This window comes from Heloderma suspectum, chromosome 11, assembly GCF_057233095.1.
Source record: "Heloderma suspectum isolate Gila_16-S chromosome 11, 16-S_ref, whole genome shotgun sequence".
NCBI classification, from domain to species: domain Eukaryota; kingdom Metazoa; phylum Chordata; class Lepidosauria; order Squamata; family Helodermatidae; genus Heloderma; species Heloderma suspectum.
The window spans coordinates 12,045,299-12,066,702 of record NC_139468.1 but is presented as its reverse complement, the minus strand read 5'-3'; the positions used below and the strand labels follow the sequence as shown (position 1 = coordinate 12,066,702).

Here is a 21,404-nt window from a genome sequence, read left to right as displayed (position 1 = left end):
CTGCTCCACCTAGAGGTTATGTAGCAGAAAAGCAGGAAAGGAAAAGCTCTTTGTGTAGAGCTCAGATCTCAATGCTGCGATGAAACCAAAAGTAGATACAGCGATTGTGTAGAAAAGCCCTTTTGTCTTAACTGGGCTGTTTGTGGTATTCCCCCTCCCGCTTTTTTTTTTTTCTTAAAAAGATTTTTCATACATTTGCAAACCTTGGGGTTTCCAGGAGCCTGCTGCTATCTTCACTCTTGTGTCTGGGTGGTGCTGTTTTGGCTTCCTAAAAGCTGGCATGTGGGAAAATTAAGATTGCTATGATGAAGTAAGAGATCTGTGATTGTTTGCCCCACCTAATTTTCTTCTCCTAAAAACAGCTGGTGGTGTTGGTGGGGAAATTTGGATTTGGACTGCAGTGAGCGGGGGGGGGGGAGTTAACCCTTTCCTCCTGTGTTGCTGCTCATATCACAGCTGCTTTTAGGAAAAGTATGTGGGGGAGATCCAGCAACAGATCTCCTATGTCAGGGGTGTTTATCATCTTTCAGTCTGACGGTCAAATTCCATTTTCAGAGAGCTCTCGGGGCCCATATTCCATTGGTGGGTGGAGCCAAAGGCAAAAGGAGCAGACCAAAATACCAAAAAGTATCAGCATACTTTAGCTTGAACTTCTTACTGCCAGTAACTAAGCTTTACAAGAGGCATGTCAACCTTTTAGAATGGGGAAAAACTGCACAAAAGCCAGGAAACCACCAAATGATCAGATGTTGTTGTTCAGTCATTAAGTTGTGTCCGACTCTTTGTGACCCCATGGACCATAGCACGCCAGCCTTCCTGTCCTCCGCTCTCTCCCGGAGTGTGCTCAAGAAATGATCAGATACACAAGGAGAAATAGTGCCATTTTCCCCGTTCTAAATTAATACCCCATTTTCCCCATTCTAAGAAAAACTGGGACAGTGCTCTGAAAAAACAGAAGCGAACCCCAGATGGCCAGGTTGGGACTGCAGGCCTGAGGTTCAATACCCCTGTCCTAGGTAATATCTAGCTTGGCTTGGAGATGGACGAGAGAGTGGGAGAGTGTTTCGTTTATATCTGGACTTTGCTCAAATGAGGGTACAGCCTTGAAGAAGCTGCCCAATTTATACTTGTGTGGGGTGGGAATCTATTGGCAGGAGTACCTCTTTGCCTGCTGCAGCTGGCCAGTGCAATCCTACGGACTGGAATTCTTAGAAGCAAATACATTTGTTATATTTTTGTATATATGTTTGTATATATTTGTAAATAAAGTAAGTGCGGTGTAGCGGTTCGAGCGTTGGACTGGGACTCTGGAGACCCGGGTTCTAGTCCCCACTTGCCCATGAAGCTCACTGGGTGACTTCGGGCCAGTCACCGACTCTCAGCCCAACCTACCTCACAGGGTTGTTGTGAGGATGAAATGGAGAGGAGGACCAAGTAAGCTACCTTGCGTTCCTTGCAAGAAGAAAAAAGGTGGGATACAAATGTGATACGAAATGTAAAGATTACAAAGACAGCTTAGGTCTCCAGTGCTCTGTCATCCAACCCACTGCAGTCCAAAGAACACTTGCCTGGGAGTAAGCACCACCGAACACAGGGAGATTTGCTTCCCAGTTCACGTGCATCCCTGGTAGTGCCTCCCTCTTGAACCTCTCACCGCTTGGGGAAGCCAGGAGTGTGTAACTGTATTATGACGGTGCCTGGGATATGAGCATGTTTGTGCATGTTTCTCTTTGCCATGGCCCAATTGTCTTTGGGCGATCGCTTTTTTGCAAAAGTAACGCATTTGGATGATCAGTCAGGTGAGATGCTGTTTATGGAAACAAATACTGGACTAACGTGTGAAATAAGGGAAGTGTTTAAGTAAAAAACTATTTTTAATAGGCAATCCTTGTGCACTCAGATCAAAGTCAGCACACTGCACACGTACCTCCTCCCATTCCTTTAAAAGATTAAAATAAAGCATTTTAATGCAGTAGTTGCGACCTTTTCAGACCTGAAAACCATCTCTAGCTCCAACTCGTTATGTGTCCACTTCCCTTTTTTACAGCTCTCTCTCTCTGGCTGCCTTTACATTAAAGAAAAAACCTGCGGTCCTCCCGCTGTGGATCCTTTCCGCATTTACAGAGGCTCCCAGACAGTGACCATGCGATTGCTGAGAGGGGAAGTGTTTCATTTTCAAGGTTCCATAGAACTCAGTGAAACAGCACCATCGAGTGGCTGTTTTAATCTCATTAACATTCCGACTTAAGAAGATAGTTCATCAGTTCCAGACCTGTTTGAGATGGAATAACCAGGAAGTACCTCTGGATGTGCCTGGAGGTTGACGACATCATGAAAAGGACCCTCAAACGTCTGTGAGTGAGCAATCTCAATAGCAGGATGAACGCTCTGTGTGAAGGAGCCCTCTCTCTCCACCTTTCTGCTTATTTTTCTCTGTGCCTCCCAGTGTTTCCCTATTTCTCTCCATGCCCCCTCGATATTGATGCCTTACCCTAGGACAGCATTCTCCAACATGGTGCTCTCCAGATTTCTTGGACTGCACCTCCCATCATCCCCAGCCAACACGGCCAACACATCGGAAGGGCATCGGGTTGGGGAAAGCAGCCCTAGCTTCAGACATTACTCTGAATGCATGCAGAAGAGGAACATGTCCACTGCCCCTGACCCTTACACCTGCTCACCATCGTTTCTGAAATAGCCAGAAGCCTGGCCCGCCTGTAATGCCAAACCATGGTTTAGTACTACAAGGACAGGGCTGCAGAGAGCATAGGCCTTGTGTGCACCTCCATGCTCTTGTCCTCTCCTCCTCTGCATCATATCCCACCATCTTCCTTGCAGGATAACTCTGGAACTTGATGAGACCTTGGAGGAGGATCCTGTCGCTGGTCCTAGTGGTTGTGAGGGTCAGAGGAGGCCGTGGCAGTAGAAGAACCAAAGCACTTGACCTGGTCCCATCGCCTTGCTCTAGGCCCACCAGGATCACCCCTGGACTGCAGGGACAAAGGCAGTAGCGTAACTGGATGTGCACCCAGAGCCAGAGGCACACTCTCTGTCCGGCAGCAGGTCAAATATCCCTGAGTCCTGCTCAAGAGAAGGAACTGTGCTCTGGATCGGGGCTTTAATGATAAGCCGGGAAGGGGTGGGGCATCAGATTCTCCTCTCAAGCTGCTCAGTTGGAGCCTAGCCCTTGCTGAAGCAACATCTTTCTTTCTGTGTTCTGTGCTGGACAGCTGCCCTGCTGGCTGCCCTGCTAGACAGATCCCTGAACTGCTCCTGATAAGGCAGAAATTTACCTGTGTGGCAGGGATGGCAGGAACAGGACACTCTGGCATGATCACAAGGAGGAGATCAGAAGCTTCTGCTTCTACTTTAGATTAACCACAGTTTGGTGTTAAGTCTGAACCCTAAACTGCGGGTAAGTTTAACTATGGTTTGTTGAAACAAGCCAGCTTCTACAACTGTGGTTTGAAGTTGGCTCATTCCAACAAACCATAGTTCAGATTAGCCACAGTTTGTCAGGTGTGAAAGCCTCCAAGCTCCTCTTTGCAGCCACACTGGAGTAGGAGAGGGAAGAAGAGAGCCTGCAACCCCAAGGCATGCCTATGCTTGTTCCCGTAATGCTGAACTATGGATAAGCATTATGTTCAACCCAGGCATATGAGTGTACAAACTAGGCACACTGCCTATGAAAGGGTCCCCAGTCACGTATACACCGCCTAGGCATGTACAATTTGTATGCTCATATGCTCCGGTTGAAATTGTTCTGAACTTTAATCAGATGTTCATAGGGCTCTTTCAGATATTATGCCAAACACATGGAGGGAGCAATCCTATGGCCGCTAGACAGCGGCTAGATGGCCATAGGATATGCTGTTTTCTGGGAACCGACCTTGGAGCCCGTGCTCCAAGGTTGGTTCCCAGAAAACCAACCTCCCCCCATGTCCGTGCTGCCTCGGAGGCAGCGTGGAGAAGCCCGGTCCTCCACGCTCGGAAGAGGAGCGTGGAGTGGCTGAAAAGGGGTGGGGCTGGGGGTGTTCTGGGGCAGGGAGAGCGGAGCTGCGTGTACAACACATCCAATGTGTCATACAGCACCCTCCTCTCCCGGTCGGCCTCCCTGCTGCTAGACAGCCGAAAATGGCTATCTAGCAGAACATCGCAGGGCAGGAGAGGCGCAGAGGGAACAATCCCCCCGTGCTTCCCCTTCCTTGCTTTGGATAGGAGGTCACCTCCGAGTTCGGAGGCAGCCTCCTATTCCTGTAGGATTGCGCCCTTAGTAGGTTTTGCAGGGGGGAACAGTTCCGGTCCTGTTCCCCCATGCGCATTCAGAGTAACAGCTGAATAGTACTGTACTCTTTCCCCTTCCCTTAAAAAAATAGCTTAAAAATACAAATGAACATCATCGTTATGTCCTTGGTGCGACCCACCTTCGAGGATGGCCCATCATGACCCAGTTTGGATCTTGAACAAGCAGCTGAAGACAAATGTTTAATGACCTTAATGAAGATGTAACCCCTCAACATCTGTATTGTGCTGAAAAGGCCAAATAAACAAAACGGCTAAACAGTTCAAGAAGTTCCAGCTTAAAGGGGCGCATAAACAGAGACATTTTCTCCGAAGCTCCTCGGCATGTATGGCACTCAAGGTTCACCAAAGTCCTAGCCTGACTATAATTGGCAAGCGATGTAAGACAAGAATCTGTTTGGACATTTGGTGACTGGAGTTAAATAGCGCATTATTAAATGGACAATGATTTCATTGTTATTTTTTGCTCAAGATGTCGCTCGCCTTGTGCCTCCAGGATAAGGATGGATATAAGCCCGTTTTAAAGACGTCAATTAAATCCAGTACAGATTCCCCACCCCCCAGTAAAAAATTCTGAGTAAATGACTGGACTTTGAAACTACATTTGTGGAACTCAAAGCAGAATCCAGCCCAGTCTGTGAGTAAGCCCTCGCTGGTCTTGGATTGAGCCGGTTTAAGGGCTCACGGCAGGCGAGTGGTTTTGAAAAAGCGGCTGCAGGAATAACCCAACAGTCCCCACAACGCAAACGAAGACAAATATCCAGAGAAACAGCCTGTCCACTACCATGGCAACGTATTTCCAGTCTTCAATGACCTGGAAGAATAAACAAATTAAATACATTTAATAAAGCACCAATTTAATAAAGTACTTCTCCTTCCCGCCCGCCCCCCACTCCACTCGCCTGCCCTGATTTCTTAATGGTCTCTCCTTGCATGGCTTTTACAGAATTTATAGTTTCTTAGTTCATTCTCAGACATTTTACATGCCAGCAAAGAAATTGCCAAAGAAGCAACCCGAGGCTTCGAAGTCAGAAAGGGCTCTATTTACCAGGGACGGTCCCAGAAGGACAAAAGAAGAGCCCTGCTGGATCAGACCAAAGGCCCATCTAATCTGGCATCTGGCCTCCCAGAGTGGCCAAGCAGCAATGGTGTCGTGGGGGACACAGGGGAGCACGACTCCAGGATGTTTTTCAGAGCAGGAGCAGAGACGACTCTTGTTTCAGCTCAGTGTGTTTTACAAGCTGACCTTAGAACAATTGCCACTGAGTTCAGCTGCGTTTACTTCCCAGGTAACTATGCACAGGGTTGCAGTCGTGGCCCCATAAACTTCATTGTGAGATTTCTTTTAGTGCAGGAGTGTGGAACCTGAGGCCCAGGGGCCACATGCGGCCTGCCTAGGGTCTCCATCCAGTCATCTGGGGTTCCCCAGATGGCCATGCCCCTTTCCCCCAACTGTCAGTCATTTGGTGGTTTCCCAGCTCCTGTGAGGTTTCCCACCCATTCTATAAGGTTGAAATGCCTCTCCTAAGGCTTTGTTACAGGCAGTGAGAGCTTCAAGCTAAAATATGCTGGTATGTTTCGTTTGTTGATTTTCAGCCTCACCCCCTTTTTTATTTTTGGCCTCACCCTCTTTTGGCCTCACCCCCTTTGGCTTTGCCCCCGCCCCTCCGAATCTGAATTCGTCCCTCAGGCTGAAAGAGGTTCCTCCCCCACACACACACCCCGTTTTAGTAGTTTTTCGGTGACTTCAGGCCAGTCACTGATTCTCAGTCTAACCTACCTCACAGGGTTGTTGTGAGGATAAAATGGAGAGGAGGGGGATCATGTATGCTGCCTTGGGTTCCTTAGAGGAAAAAAGGCAGGATATAAATGTGATAACAGATAAAATAAAATAAATAAAATAATGACAGAGATCTTAGAACTAAGTGAATGAATAACCACTACTCTGAAATGGCTGTGGGAACAGAACCTTATTTCTCTTCTTCACAAGCGCCTCAGATTTCCAGGGGGGAAAGATGGATAACTGTGAGACTGGGTGACAAACAGAAAAGGCTTTTGGTGGCACTTACACTCTCATTGTTGTCCTCACTTCTCATATGTTCTGCAATGAAACTGACGCCGTCGATAGCCTCTTGGACTTCGGGAGAAAACTTTACTGACGCTCGTAGTCTGACATCTTGATGGCTGCTGACAGGATCGGGGTTATCGGTCAGGTTCAGGTCATACTTTTTGGCCGAGGCTGTGTTCACAAAGTAGGTAGAGCCCTTGTACAGGTTGGACTGATCAGGACAAACAGTCTCTGTTTTATTCCTCTTATGGCTGTGCAGCCGTTGTCTGGCTGAGTTATTCTCGGGGCGCCTCATGAACAGAAAGCTTGGCAGCCTTTGGAGGAAGACCAGCTTCACCCACGGTGGCATTGCGTGTGTGCTGGGAGATCTGTGGTGGACATTCAACACACAGACGCTGGTGACAATGGAGAATGTCACCAGTATCATTGTAAACATCAGGTACTTTCCAATCAGAGGGACGTCGAGCGATGTCGGGGGGACAATTTTTGAGATCAGCAGCAAGAACACGGTCAAAGCGAGCAGGACAGAAATGCACAGCGTCATCTTTTCCCCGCAGTCCGACGGCAGGTAGAACACCAGGATGGCTAAGGAGGTGATAAGCACACAAGGGATGATGAGGTTGATGGTATAAAAGAGAGGCTTCCTCTTAATGATAAAGTCATACGTCACATCCACATAGTTTGGGTCGAAGGGATTCTCCGTCCGTCGCCCGGGGAGAGCAACAATGTCCCATTCTCCGCTGGGTGTAAAGTCATCTATGCTGGCGGAGCCCGTTTTAAGAATCATATCTATTTCGGAGTGGTCGTAAGTCCATGACCGGAACTTTAAGGTGCAGTTTTGTTGGTCGAAGGGGAAATGTTTCACTTCGATCTTGCAGGCGCTTTTGTAGATGGCAGGAGGCAGCCAGAAAATGCTCCCGTTGTTCTTCACTATCACGTTCGTATACACAGAGACTTCATATGTGCCATCGGCGCTAAAGACACCAAGAAGAGAAACATCCAACTAGGGCAAAGACAGAGTATGTTGTGGGCTTGAAAGCTAGCAGTCAGCCTGCTTTGGTGGCCTAATACAAAACTGATTATTTCTGACAATAATGTTTTGAGGCTTTTCCGGACTATTAAAGAACTCATATGTCATGAGTGTTCATGCTAGTCCAAATTCAGCATCAGTGACATGATCCCCATGTAATGGGGGCAGCCTTGATACAGGGAGCGGGGGAGGACAATGTTTGCTTAGTGGTGCTTATTTATTTTATTATTTATTTATTTATTTCATTTCTATACCACCCAATAGCCGAAGCTCTTCTTCGAATAGCCGAAGGCTATGGTGCTTTTGCTTGCTGTGCTTTTTAAAGAGTCAGAGCATTTCTACATGAGTGATTTATTGCACGTTCATGATTGGCCACTCACAGAAGTTTGTGGGTCCTTTACACAATGTCATCAACCTCCAGAACATCTCCCACGCTTCCCCCCCTTTATCCTGCTTTCAGAAAGATCGGAGTTAAAGCGAAAAGGGACTCTAATCTGTTCTATCAGCTGTGTGTGACAGCAAAGCGTTATTATCACAGTGCCATCTAGTGGCTATAAAATGAAACATATAGAATCATATAGAACTTGCTGAGGAAGGACTTTCCTCGATTCAAACCACATGTCTGCCTGTGTAAAGGATCCAGTCATAATCCAGCAAAGAATCCAGAAGCAGAAAGCCCCAGAAAGGATGCAGGATTTCAGCTTCATGTAGAGAAACCCTCAGATGCATTGTGCAATGCCACAGAGGAAAAGTGGGAATACATGAAACTAAGGAAACAGAAGGAGAAGTGCCAAAGAGAGCCAAGCTGAAACATCCCTGGCCTTGGCCCTATGTCAGTTCTTTGACTCATACTGCTCAATTATACATGGGCAAACGTACTTACTTATTGTACAGCACAATGTCTGGCAGCCAGACTTTTTTAGCTGGTATCCTTAGCTTTTGTATGCCTTCATACTCGGAAGGTTCCCACGCTAAGCGGTAATCAGTCCATTCCTAAAAGTGGTACACAATCACGACATTAAGTTGTTTTGTTCATTTTTCATCAGACCTGCATACTTCTTTGTTGTATAAAATGCTAAAATAGAATTTGAATGGAAATGCACACATACAGATATAGATATGTAAGTTATTAAAATCTCCCTCTCTGTCTGTCTATCTGTCTATATCATATCACAAAAGAAAAAAAATACTTTGTACATTTATCTAGATTAAATAGAGGGAAAGCAGAGTTATGTACAATAACAAGAGAAAATATTCAAAAGTGTGAAAAATAAACATTTCCCCCTGAAAATGTGTAATCATTTGATTCATTAAGATTCCCTACAGTGCAATCCCATATATAACTACTCAAAGGTAAGTTCCATCAAGTTCAATAGGGCTCATGCCCAGGTAAGTGGGTATAGGATTGCAGCTTTTAAAATAGTGTTCCAGATGTGTTGGACTACAATTCCCAGAATCCCCCAGCCAGGGATTCCATGAGCTGTAATCAAACACATCTGGAGGGCACCAGGCTGAGGAAGGCTATTTTAAAATGTGCAATTGTGGACATCATAATACTGTTTCATATTTTCAGATACCAATCTGAGACTACAGTTTTGAATACATACAAAGTGGAAATTGTCCACGGGATTCTTACCTGATTGAGCCAGACATTGGTGGTCATGATCTGTTCACGCTCATTCTGAAGAAAGGGAAAGATAAAGAAGATCTATGCAGTAACAGAAAAATATTTATTTGGATCAACCTGAGGCTATTAATTGGCTGTTAATCTGCTGTATCTACTTTCGGTTTCATCGAGCACAACACTAAGAGAGTTTACTTTTCTGCTTTTCCACTACATAACCTCTAGGTAGCACTGTGGTATAGCAGAATAGTGCAAACACACAAGAGGAAATCACACTTTTTTTTCATTTTCACACTCAAGTGCCACATTTTCCCTGCTCTAAAAAAACTCGCCGAAAGTCCTGGTTAGACACAGAAGTGAAACTGGAGGGTCATGTCATTGTCTAAAGAACCCATAAAAAACTATGAGTAGGAAATGATGAGCGCATGATAAATGCCTCATGTAGAAAAGCCCTGTATCACCAACTGCCAGGGACTGGAAGAGACTGATAGGTACACCAACATAAACTGATTACATTGTACCCTTGTGTGGACTTTACTTATAAGCTATTTGAGAAGCCAGTGTTGGCTGAAAAATGGGATACATGAAATAAGTAAGAACATAAGAAGAGCCCTGCTGGATCAGACCACAGGCCTTTCCCATCCCGCCTCCTGTTTCTCACAGTGGCCAACCAGTGGCCAACCAGGACTGGAAGTAACAGCGCTCTGCCACTGCTGTATTCAGAGGCAAGCACTTGGGGGTAACATTTAGCCATCATGATTGCCAGCCATTTGATAGCCTTATCCTCCATGAATTTGACTAATCCCCTTTTAATGTCTTCCAAGTTGCTGGACATCACCAGAACTTGTGGTCACTGGGTGAAGAAGTACTTCATTTTGTCAGTCCTGAATATCTCCCATGCTTCAGCTTCATTGGATGACCCCAGGTATTATATGGGGGAGAGAGACATAAAAACTCTCTATCCACTTTCTCCACACCATGCATTCTTTTATACAACTTAACCATGTTCCCCTCCCTTGTTGTTTTTAAAAACTAAATAGCCCCAAACATAACTGTTTCTTCTAAGGGCATTGTTCCAACCCCGTGATCATTTTGATTGCCCTTTTTAAAACCCCACGAGAAGCAGCCCTTTAAAAATGACCGTAGCTTGCCTAATATACTAGGAAGACAGTACGTTCTATAACAACATGGTCATCATTTCTATAACATCGTCCTAAGAAGGGGATGACTTACAGAACACACAGGCTTTATTTATTTGTAATGGGTCTGGTTGGAAAGTCAAGCTGATAAAGTTTCTAGAACTGGACATTCTGATTTATGGATTTATTCAGATGCCTACAAGATAAACAGAAGGGTAATTCCGGGAGCATTAAAGAACAACTAAAAAGAGTCTGAATGGCTTAAGATGAGGCTTGAAGATAAACTACATTAAATAAAAATAATTAGATTAGGGAGTCTTCTTGAGCTCACAAGACAAGGCTGGCTCCAGGCAATTGTGTGAGACAGTGAGGGGGGAAAGCTTTTAAATGAAAACAAAGCCTTTGGAAATGTAGAAGTCAGACCATTAATGGACAAGCCTCAACCTAAAAGGGGCAAGGGCCATGCTGATTTCTCACCCCTCCTGAGGGGCAGAATGGAGGGGGGTGAGGGAGAAAAGTAATGGACAGGAGTGCAGCTAGGGCTCTACTTAAATATTTTTACTTTAGAAACTAACTATCCTTTTCTACAACAAAATGGCGCTTATTCCCAAGTCAATGTATTTAGCATTAAGGTCGCAGAAGCAAACTCCCATTTTATTCCTGTAGTCATGATGGCGTGATGACGTACGTGTGTTTAAAATGCGGAACTGCACATCCTCGGAGTATCTTTTTTTAAAAATCAGACTGCCAGGGTTTTGTGTTTGCTGTGTTTATTTGGTGTTTTGCTCTAATGTATCAGGATGGTAGAAGCATTGACTGTGTGCTTCACAACTGAAGTAATACACAAAGAAGGGAGGAAAGAAAGAAGATGGGGATTGGTTCTGGTAGGGTAGGAAGATTTAGCGGTCCTGGATTGTCATAGGGGTACAGGCAGTCTAAGAGTTTCAGAGATTCGCATTTTACACTTTGAGACTCAAAGTTGACTGAAGTCTTTTCCTCGCCCCCCCTGCCCCCATGTTCTACAGTGGGGGTTCCCAACATGGCAGCCAGAGGTGCTGTGGGACCCACAAGGACCTCCAATGGCACCCACAAGCTCTTTCCTCCCTGCCCCTTCAAAAAAATGTGTTTAAAGAAAATGTTAGGAAATGTTAGGGCAGCCTTCTTTCTCTCCCTTTCTAGCCTCCAGCCTTGCTCTTTCTCTGCCCCTCCCCTCCGCTCCCCCACCCCACTCCCTCCCTTTATCTCACTTTTGACTAGCCAGGCCCCCTGGCAGCTATTATGTGACTAGCCACATCCACCATGGTGGCACTCACAGAAGTTTCTCAAATTCCCAAATCTGCCCATTAGTCTGAAAAGGTTGGGGATGAATGCTCTACAGTCATTCCTCTCACAGGAAGTTGATGATGCCAAAATGGACTATTTGTCCATCTAGCCTGGTTTTGTCTGCTCTGACTGGTAGCAGCTCTCCAGTCTTAGCTAGCAAGAGGTCTTTTCCAACACCTGCTCCTTTTCACTGGAGATGCCAGGGCTCAAACCTGGGAATTTCTATTTGCAAAACATGTGCTTGGCTGCAGAGCTCTCTGTGGTCCCTCCTTGAATCAGCTAGCCACCAGATCCAGGGGAAACGACTATAGAGAAAAAGAACTTCTGCATTTGCCAGTGTTTTGCTAGTAAGCAGACTTTTTCTGTTTTGCCCCTCTTCTTTGTGCCCCAAAATGATAGATAATGACAGATGGATGGACGGACGGACAGACAGCTAGATCATCCATCCATCCATCCATCCATCACATAGCTGTGTGTGTAATCACATTATTTATACATACATACATACATACATACATATGATTTGAACCCAACAAAATAAATGTGCCAACAACAAAACCTCTAAATTTAGGAAGGCAATTATCATTTTTAGCAGTCCTGTCTGGTGAAAGCTAAGTTACCCACAGATGCCATCGATTTCAATTTCCCCTCTTGTAAAGTGGTCCAAAGCCCTTTAAATGAAGTAGCTGAGCAGCCCAGGGTGAAAATGGCCATGGCTCTATAACAAATAAAGCTAGAAAGGTAATTGAGCAATTCTTGAACAATATTATGCAAACCTATCAGGCAACTGCAAAAAAGATCTATAGCTGACTGGCAGATAAAAGGCATCGACCCGAGGTCGATGCCCAAAGATATTGAACGAAAGGGGTTAAGAGTCAGTTTGTGTTGTTCCTTATAAATCCTCCAAATAACATTCAAGTTCCCAGTCATTGTTCCGGCTTTGTCTGGTCCCTGCTTATCGCCTGAATATATTTATTTCCATAAAATGAAATCGGTGCTCTCTGTCGGACTGTTTGATCTGTGGTTCCTAGATTACATGAAGTATTTTGCATTCCTCATGTCCTTCTCAGTCTTTTCTATGTCTTATCATCTGTGTAATTTGAGGGGGGTCAGTCTGACAGATTCAACAGACTTCTTTCAACCCCATCCTCCAAAACCCACCTTTTCCGTGTAGTCCAGGAGCGCACAACCAATCTTTGGGGGGGGCTGAGTTGCCCTACACCACGCCCTCTGTGGGCTGGATGATGTCAGTGGGCGTGGCCATAGCCAATGACATCATTGCCCTCCCCCTGCCCATTTTCAGACACTCTATGCGGAGGAGAGACACGGAATTCCATGCACGGAGAAAGGGACTCAGCCACTGTGGGGAGAAGCAGCTGCTTCTCCCAGCACCAGCTGAATCGAGCAACTCCTCCCCACACCCCTCCAGTCCCTATGGCAGGCCGAATCCCCCACCATGTCCATTCCCACTGTTCTCTCTGATCGGAGATAACAGCTCTGATCGGAGATAACAGCTCTGATCGGAGATAACTGATCGGAGATAACAGCAGGGATTCCTCCAGGGGGGAAATCTACTGGGGGTGGGGTTTAGAAACCAAGCCCTGCCCCCTGGAGGAACCCAAAGAGACTTGGGAGCCAGATTGGGGATTTTGGCAAGGAGATTAGGCCCACAGCACAGGGGTTCTGCGCCCCTGGTGCAGTTGTTGGCTCAACCCCCTAGTTCATTGGCCCAACTGACTAAGCTTGTAACCAAGCATAGCATATGCATGTGGACATGAAATAATTGTTCATTCTTCCCCTGCATAACCCTGCCTCCACTTCCCTCCTGTTGATTCCTCTATGCACTTTTCTACATGAAGCTTTTAACCTGCATCTTCACCAAGGCTTCTGCTTCAAGATTCTTTGCAGGATTATGTTCAGCTCCTTTATACCTTTTTTTTTTTTTCTGGGGAGTTTCTTTCTCTGCCTTTCTATATGTTCCATTATACAACCAATAGGTGGCACTGTGGTATAGTGGAATTGAGCAATTACATGAGATTTCTATGGCATTATAGAGGGTATTCGGAAAAAATGCCACACTTTCCTTGTTAGGGGAAAAAAAGTGATAATGGTTGCAAAGCATGGGAGAGGAGGACATTGTGTAAAGGACCTGCAAACTACCGCGAATGGGCAATCATGACCGCACAATAAAAGTCTTGTGTAGAAAGGATCTGTGTCAAATTTTAGACTGCAAACCCCATGGGGCAAGGACTCGTCCTCTTACACTTTGTACAGTGCCATATACACTAATCATCTTCATTTATTATTTATCATCACCATCATTATCTTAGTTATCATTATTATTATCATCATTAAAGTCATCATTATCAATCATCCCTCCAAGTCCATTTTTAAAAATTCTCTTTCCAGCCTCCTCCAACACAATTACTGCATGGTAGTCACTAGTTTTATGGGAATAATAGCTCTCATTGGATGCTTTTTGAAGATTATTTCTTTATCAGCAGTATTTTTAACCTGTCCTTCACCCTGGGATATCAGGGCAGTATACAAGAGGAATACACACACACATATACACCACAATATAATAAAAGAAATTCATAAAGCAACCTCATAATAAAAACAAATCAGAAGCATAAACAAGCAGAACAAGCTAACTAGCATGAACACTTGGCCCTGGTGCTGGAATGATAGCAGTGCCAGCACCAGTCAAGCTTCAGTGGGGAGAGCATTCCAGAGATAGGGTGCCACCACAGAGAAGGCCCTCTGCCTGATTCCTACACAATGAGATTCCCCTGGCAAAGGAACTCAGAAGACAGTTTCCTCTAAACATCTTGGCCAGATCTAGACCTTGTGTCATCTCATTACGATCCCATCATGGTGATGCTATATCCCTCTCATGTACTTATACCTTGTAGGACACACAGTGACATTTGTTGTGTTCTATTGGATAATGTGGAATAAAAAGCAGGAAATAACACTACAAAAGCAGTATATCAAATGTGTGATGTGCCCCAACAGTTATCAGTGCACTTCAATACTGCTATAAAGCAGTAGTGTAAATCTAGCCCTTGAGCATCTCTACACCAGCCTAAAATCCCACATTTAAAAACCGGGCTTTTTGCTTCTGTTTTAAATGCAGGATCACAACTGATTCCATTTGCATGTGCTTCCTTTTCCCCCTCCCCTTTCCCCCTCTTTCTCCCCCTTTCATATGTTTAATGGTCTAGCTCTTCTTCTTGCGGCTTTTCCTTTTTCATGGAGGGAACTCAAGCAGAACACAAGCAGGGTAATTTGATAGCTCATTACCTCTGATCTATTTAAAAATGGAATTAAGGTCATTTAGTGTGGGAGACGGCCTGGAGGTTCACAACGTCATCTAAAGGGCCCACAAACTTCCATGAGTAAGCAACCTCAATAGCAGGATAAAAGCTCCATGCAAAAGGATAGACATAGAATAGTAGGGTTGGAAGGGGCCTACAAGGCCATCGAGTCCAACAGACATATTAGTCTGTTGCAGCAAAAGCAGCCAAGACCAACTGATTTATTGTGGTGGATGGGGGGGGGGCACTAGAGAGGTCTCTTCATCAATTGCACCAGTCACAATTAGTTTATGCCACATTAATTGGCATTCCTAAATTCCTTTGTCGTCTTCATTTCTGTCAGGAAGGAAGGGTCATTCAAACTTACCACATTGATAAGTTGGGCCAGGACCACCTGCAGTTCTATAACCACCAACTGTGAGGAGTTAAAGGCTGGTCGAATTAAGTTATTATAGCGTGAAATGTTCAGGAGGTGGTTCATTAACTTCTCTTCAGCATCGGCTGTGTCACTTCCTGTAAGACAGGAAAGAACCAGGGTCACAAAATGGAGGCACAGTGCTGTTATTCCTATCATTTGAGTGGGTTTGGGTTGGGCGAGTGACATAAATGTATTATTGGAAATCATCACAATCTCTGCTCATAGACAAATGGTTATATTATGGGATGCTGGGTGACTATTCCTTTGTCAGCCACGTTGCTGTGAGGGTTGCTCCTGCTCCAACATGCCCCGCCTAGATGGGCGACATAGTCTAAAATGCAGAGCGGGAGGAGTGCGGACGTGAAGATTGCCTACGCCTCTCCTCCCGCTCTGCACAGGATGCTCGTAAGCCTCTGAGTTTGGAGCCTGTCAGGCATCAGCATAGAATTGCGCCATGAAACTGACATTGACAACAGGGCAGCATCCTTTGCCACACCTGCAAGCAGCAGGCTAGCTTGAGGGTGGCAGGGCAGGCTTCATGACAAACAGCTCTTTCCCCAACACCTTGCTTCCACCTTGCAGCATCTGCTGCCTGAGGCAACTGCCTCACTCTGCCTCATGGTAGAGCTGGCCCTGAAAGGTCCTCTTCTGAAGACACAGCCTTTGCCCTATTACTGCAAAGGGAAGCAATAGGCCAGAAGGAACTCCTGCTGTAACATTCAGTGGATTAATACAGCTTCACCTTTGTCCATTTATTTTATTGGCTCAGATTGGTAAACGGCCTTCTGCTCAGAGGCTCGGGGCAGAAATCACTTTTTGAAAGGAAGAAAGGAAGCATGAAACCAAGGACTTGCATCGCTTCCAGTCTGAGCCTTTAAACAAGAAGTTCTAAAATTGAGAGATACGCCTTTAAAGCCAACACCAATGCCAGCAACGTAATAGATTGTGGGGGAACCATCATCTTGCATGAAAATGTATGTGACAAAGGTTTGGTGGGCTTGGGAATAGCAGGTTTGAGAGTTTTATTTATTTATTTATTGCATTTATATCCCACCTTTTTTCCTCTTGCAAGGAACCCAAGGTGGCTTACATTATCCTTCATTTTATCCTCACAGCAACAACCCTGTGAGGTAGGTTGGGCTAAGAGTTTGTGACTGGCCAAAGGTTACCCAGTGAGCTTCCATGGCTGAGTGGGGACTAGAACCCGGATCTCCTAGCTCCCAGTCCAACACTCTCACCACTACACAACACTAGCTCTCAGAAGTAACAGAGGAACTGGTGCTTACACCCTGTCCTGTCTACCTGTTCTGCCTTGAATGCTTCCCCAGCTGCTTAACCCTCTTCCTACCCATCTCTTCTCTGCTCCAAATGCACCCATTCATTTAATCCTCTCCCTACTCATCTCTTTTCTGCTACAAATGTCCCCATTTACGTAACCCTCTCCCCACCTACCTTTTCTCTGCTACAAATGCTTTCCCAGCTGCTTAACCCTCTCCCTGCCCATCCCTTCTCTACTCCAAATGCCCCATTCACTTAATCCTCTCCCCACCTACCTCTGCTCTGCTAAAAATGCTTTCCCAGCTGCTTAACCCTCTCCCTGCCCATCCCTTCTCTACTCCAAATGCCCCATTCACTTAATCCTCTCCCCACCTACCTCTTCTCTGCTACAAATGCTTTCCCTGTTTTCCCAGCTGCTTAACCCTCTCCCTATCCACCATTTCTGCTTAACCCTTGTCCTGCCCATCTCTGCTCAAAGTGTGCCCCAGTTATTTAACCATCTCACCATTCACCTCTCCTCCACTCCAAATGCAGCAATCCAAGTTAAGCTCCACCTGTGCAAAGAGCCTTCAAGTCAAGCTGTTTATGAAGTATCCATCCCATTCCAGTTTCAAGTACTATTTTGTTCTCATTTTGTGGCAAAGAGGGATGTGCCACTAGATGTCAGCAGCATGTCGGCTTGGAACATAGGCTCTGTGATGCCCAAAATTCATATTGTCCCTGAATCAGTGTTAAGGGCCATTTCCTCTTCATTAATTTAATACTGAACACATCATACACTGAAAGCAAAACAACCAGATTTATATAATTTTATCATTTTTAGCATGTTACAAATTATTGCTAAGCTCCAGTGGTGGTTGTTTATTTCCCTTCTGAATAGGTGTGAATGGTTTGTTTTTGCCACCATTCTGCCCAAGCGGCCAATGAAAAATAGAAAGGCAAAGAGCAAAGCAATCAGTGTGCGTGTGTGTGTGTGTGTGTGTATGTGTGTGTGTGTGTGTGTGTATATAAAAGTCACCGAGTGATATGTAACTTAGGACACATTTCTCCTGCAGCTGTTTGTTTTTTCTGCAGCAGTTTCAGTTCCGCAGTCAATGTTCATAATTCAAAAGACGTCCTGAGACAGAGTTAGCTATTAGTGTTTACCAACTATAGCACCCAAGCACTTTAAGAATAGTACGATCACTTTAGAAATATGGTTGATTTCTTTGCGTTGAAGTTGGCGAAGAGAGTTGCATGCTCTGCACCATCCCAAAATTAAATGAAATTCATTCTTCTCTGCCTTCTACTTTTAAAAGTCTGGCTCATGTCATAGTCCTCCAAATAATCTGACCATTTATAATCTGATCATTTATAGCATGCTGGCTGTGGATGATGTGAGTTGTAGTCCAATACATATGGTTGGGGATTTCTATTATCCCCTGGCTGGGGATTTATCTTATCACCATTGCTGTTCAGAACAACTAAACACCTCACTAGTAGCCCTTGTATAATTCCAGTTCTGCTCTCTCTAATGTCAGCAAACAACAGGAGGAAATCTGAAATTTAGGGTGCTTGGGTCTCTTAAATTATTGAATGCTATAGTTATTACTTCTCAGAATGCTCTATAGAACATGATTTATTCATATTGCCTAAATAAGTTCTCCACTCGACTGCACTCTAGCAATACAATATCAAGGTAGTATCCGAGACAAGTAAGTACTAATGGACCTCATTTTAAAAACCTCTCTTTTAACTACAAAAAATTGAACATACAAAAAAGTAACAGAAGACAGAGAGAAATACTTCTTCAGGTCAAAAGCTGAGGATTTTTTAAATCTATTCGGCCCACCTTGGCCTTGTTCTGCGTGCCCCCTCCCCAAGCGGTTGTGATATTTTAACAACAAAAAAGTCTTTTGTTAAGTGTCAGTGAAAATATTTAATCAATGAAGGACATCTTGAATAAAAGCGCAAAAGGAGAGCTACATTTTTTGGAAGGATGGCGAGATCCACAGCTTGGTTAAGCTGGAGGATTTGAATTACAGACAACGTGATCCCCTGGAATTCAGTAGAACTACATTGGGAGTTCAAGGAGGCTGTAGACTGAGTTATTAAACAAAACTGCTGAACGATATCAAACACTCTGTATTAAGATACTAGGAAGATCTAGTAAAGGAAGACCATCTTTGCTTTGAGGAATGTTCTCGTCGTGTGCCTATTTTAACTACTTTAAAAACCAAAAACCAAAAATCAATTGAATCTTGTTTCCCCAGATGAAAGCGTAGCAAGTCTAGAGCGTCTTGTTCCTGTAATGACAATAACGCGACTGAAAACTTAATAGACCCTCTCTTCAATATTAACATTCCCTCTTGACATCTCTCCTCCGCTATTAATGACCAACTGATGGGCATTTATTTGACATCCTGGTTTGGCACTGATTCGGTTAAGGTAGCAACATGCTGGTCTTGCTAATACTGTAGAAAGCAACCATCACATCAGCGTTGTTTCAACTTTCAGGCATTTATTCTTATTTATGTTTTTCCTTAAAAAGGAACAATCATGACTGAAAGTTAGAGATTCTTTGTTTAATGCTTTTCTTGAGATTTCTAAGTGCTGCTTTTAAGCTACAATCATCCTTCTTTACAACTGTATTGGAAAGAAAAAAAGACCACTCACCGTTAATATAAAAGGAAAGCAGAGCAAAGAAAATGAGCCGGTTTGTATTCTTCATGGCAGTTATAAAAAAAAGCAGGTGAATTACCATTCTTAGGGAGGGAATCGCTGCTGCTGGAGATGGGGCTCAGCTGTCAGGGTGGGACAAGCATGGGAAATCGAAGCAAAACAGAGCTTGGGAGGCATTCAGAGAGCCTGCAAGTAAAGAGACTGTAGGACCCAGCAGCTTTTCTGGATGGAGGGATCTTTCCTGGGTGATCCCTCCCCCTTTGCAGCTGTTTAAAGAGGAGAAAATGTGGAAGAGGCCTCTTATCGTGCTAGTATGTGATAAAAGAAAGGGAGAGTGGTATGGATGGGCCAGTGATCACATCTGCCACAGTCAGCAAATCATCCATGTGACTAGATTGCATTTTAAAGGGCTGGCTCATTAGCTGCATGCGTCAGAGCAAGATGAACATAGGGGGAAGACAGCTATCAGATGGGAAAGGACCGGAGAGAGAACTTTGTGCCAAAGTGCTCTACTCCAGGCAGGGCCTGGGAGGAATCAGAAGGCCACCAAGCAAAGCCCCCCAGTTACGGCAGGATATGTTGCACATCAGAGCTCCCACTGCTTAATCCATATCACCCATGCAACTTGAGCTGCAAGCGCGGAAGAGAAGCAAGGGAGGTGCTCAGGGTGCATCAATGTTGGGTTCACGGCACAGTGGTGGAGCACATGCATTGTGAGGTTTGCTCTGAAAACCTGGAATGCTGCTGCTAGTGAGTGGAGACCTGGAGTCAGCAACATGGGGCCATGGACACCAATGTGCCATGGAAAACTTTCTTGGTGCCCATCAAGGTGTCCTATCCCTCCCACTTTTTTTACAAAAAATAACACATGTTCTTATCGGCAGCTGGGGTTGTTGAGAATGCTGAAAACTGTTGGTTCAAAAGAGTTGTTTAGTATGTTGGGGCTCAGGCCTCACCTTTGCCATGTACTCAGTCTTTGGGGGAGGTAATTTGTCCTTTGTGATTAGCCACGTGTCCCATGGTAGCCATTTTGTGGTGGTGCCCAGGACAGTTTCTCAAACTGCCAAATGTGCTCATGCCCCCCAAAGGTTGTAGACGATATTGAGCGAGATGGACTGATGGAGTCGCTGGGATAAGGCTGCTTCCTATGTGTGCATTTGTTGGAGAAGCCCTTTTGCTCAGTGCCAGAGTACACATTTTTTTGCATGCAAAAAGCCACAGGTTTGATGCCTGGCATCTCCAAGTAGGGCTGGCAAAGGATCCTGTCGGCCACCCTGGGGAACAGTTGCGAGTCAGTGTAGGAGCCGATCAGAGGGCAACCTGTGGCCCTCCAGCTGCTGTTGGACTTCAACACTAATCAGCCCCAACCAGCATGGCCAAGAGTAAGGAATTCTGGGAGTTGTAGTTCAGCAACATCTGGAGGGCCACAGGTCCCTTATCCCTGGCTTGATGAAACAATGGTCTGTAGTGGGCCACCTTTCAACATTCCACCAACTTCCATCTCCTACACATGAGCCAGGGATGAATTTCTTTCCTCTGCACCTGCAAACTGGAAGGAGAGGAGAGTACCTCTGACAGCATGCCAAGTGCTTTCCCCTCATATCGCTACCATGCTGCTTTGAGTGCCAGCCTCTCTGTATGTGTAGGTGAAGCTGCTGAGAGAGGCTCAGGGAACGACATTTCGAACAGAAGAAGCCTCTTCATAGGAGCAGCTGTTTGGGCTGCCAAGCTCCTGGGTGCCCTGTGAGTCTGATGTTAAGGCTCCCTGCTTGCATTTTGAAAATGGGGATGTAGGCAAAATGCTATGGACCAGATCTCCTTGATGTGGCCATGGCAGCCTGATGTGAGTGGCAGAGACTTTAGAGACGTAAGAACATGATAAGAGCAATGCTGCATCAGACCTACAGTCCACGTACCCCAGGGATGGGGAATCTGTCCCCATTCCCCAGGTGTTGCTCGACTATAACTCCCCATCATCTGTGACCATAAGCCAAGCTGGCTGGGGCTGATGGGAGCTGAAGTCTGACAGCATCTATATGTACCTGCTTGGACCCTCAGATCATCTTCAGGGGTCTTTCTCCAGGAGCCCCTGCCAAAGGGAGTGAGGCAGGTGGCTACCAGGAATAGGGCCTTTTCTGCTGTGGCACCCTGGCTGTGGAAGGGTGCCACAGAGAGGCTCCCTAGAGAGGTTGACCTGGCACCTACGTTGTATTCCTTTCAGCACCAGGTGAAGACCTTTTT

At 45.4% G+C, this 21,404-nt stretch overlaps 1 protein-coding gene across 1 annotated transcript; it reads right to left on the bottom strand.

Annotated features, from left to right (window-relative positions):
* Positions 1–4,473: 4,473 nt before the first annotated feature.
* On the bottom strand, positions 4,474–19,212 carry CHRNB4 (cholinergic receptor nicotinic beta 4 subunit). The gene is made up of 6 exons (XM_084816406.1): positions 19,158–19,212; positions 15,174–15,319; positions 9,037–9,081; positions 8,284–8,393; positions 6,372–7,344; positions 4,474–5,116 (listed from the first exon to the last, which is right to left on the bottom strand). Exons 1-6 carry the CDS (start codon positions 19,210–19,212, stop codon positions 4,976–4,978), a joined length of 1,470 nt encoding a protein of 489 aa, XP_084672532.1. The 3' UTR covers positions 4,474–4,975.
* Between the last annotated feature and the right edge of the window lie 2,192 nt (positions 19,213–21,404).

Coding starts and splice junctions, on each gene's coding strand:
- CHRNB4 (XM_084816406.1), bottom strand. CDS start 19,212: ATGAAGAATACAAACCGGCTCATTTTCTTTGCTCTGCTTTCCTTTTAT. Junction 9,082..15,173: donor TGGCCCAACTTATCAATGTG/GTAAGTTTGAAT, acceptor CCCTTTCTTCAG/AATGAGCGTGAACAGATCAT. Junction 8,394..9,036: donor CCAATGTCTGGCTCAATCAG/GTAAGAATCCCG, acceptor TACCACTTTTAG/GAATGGACTGATTACCGCTT.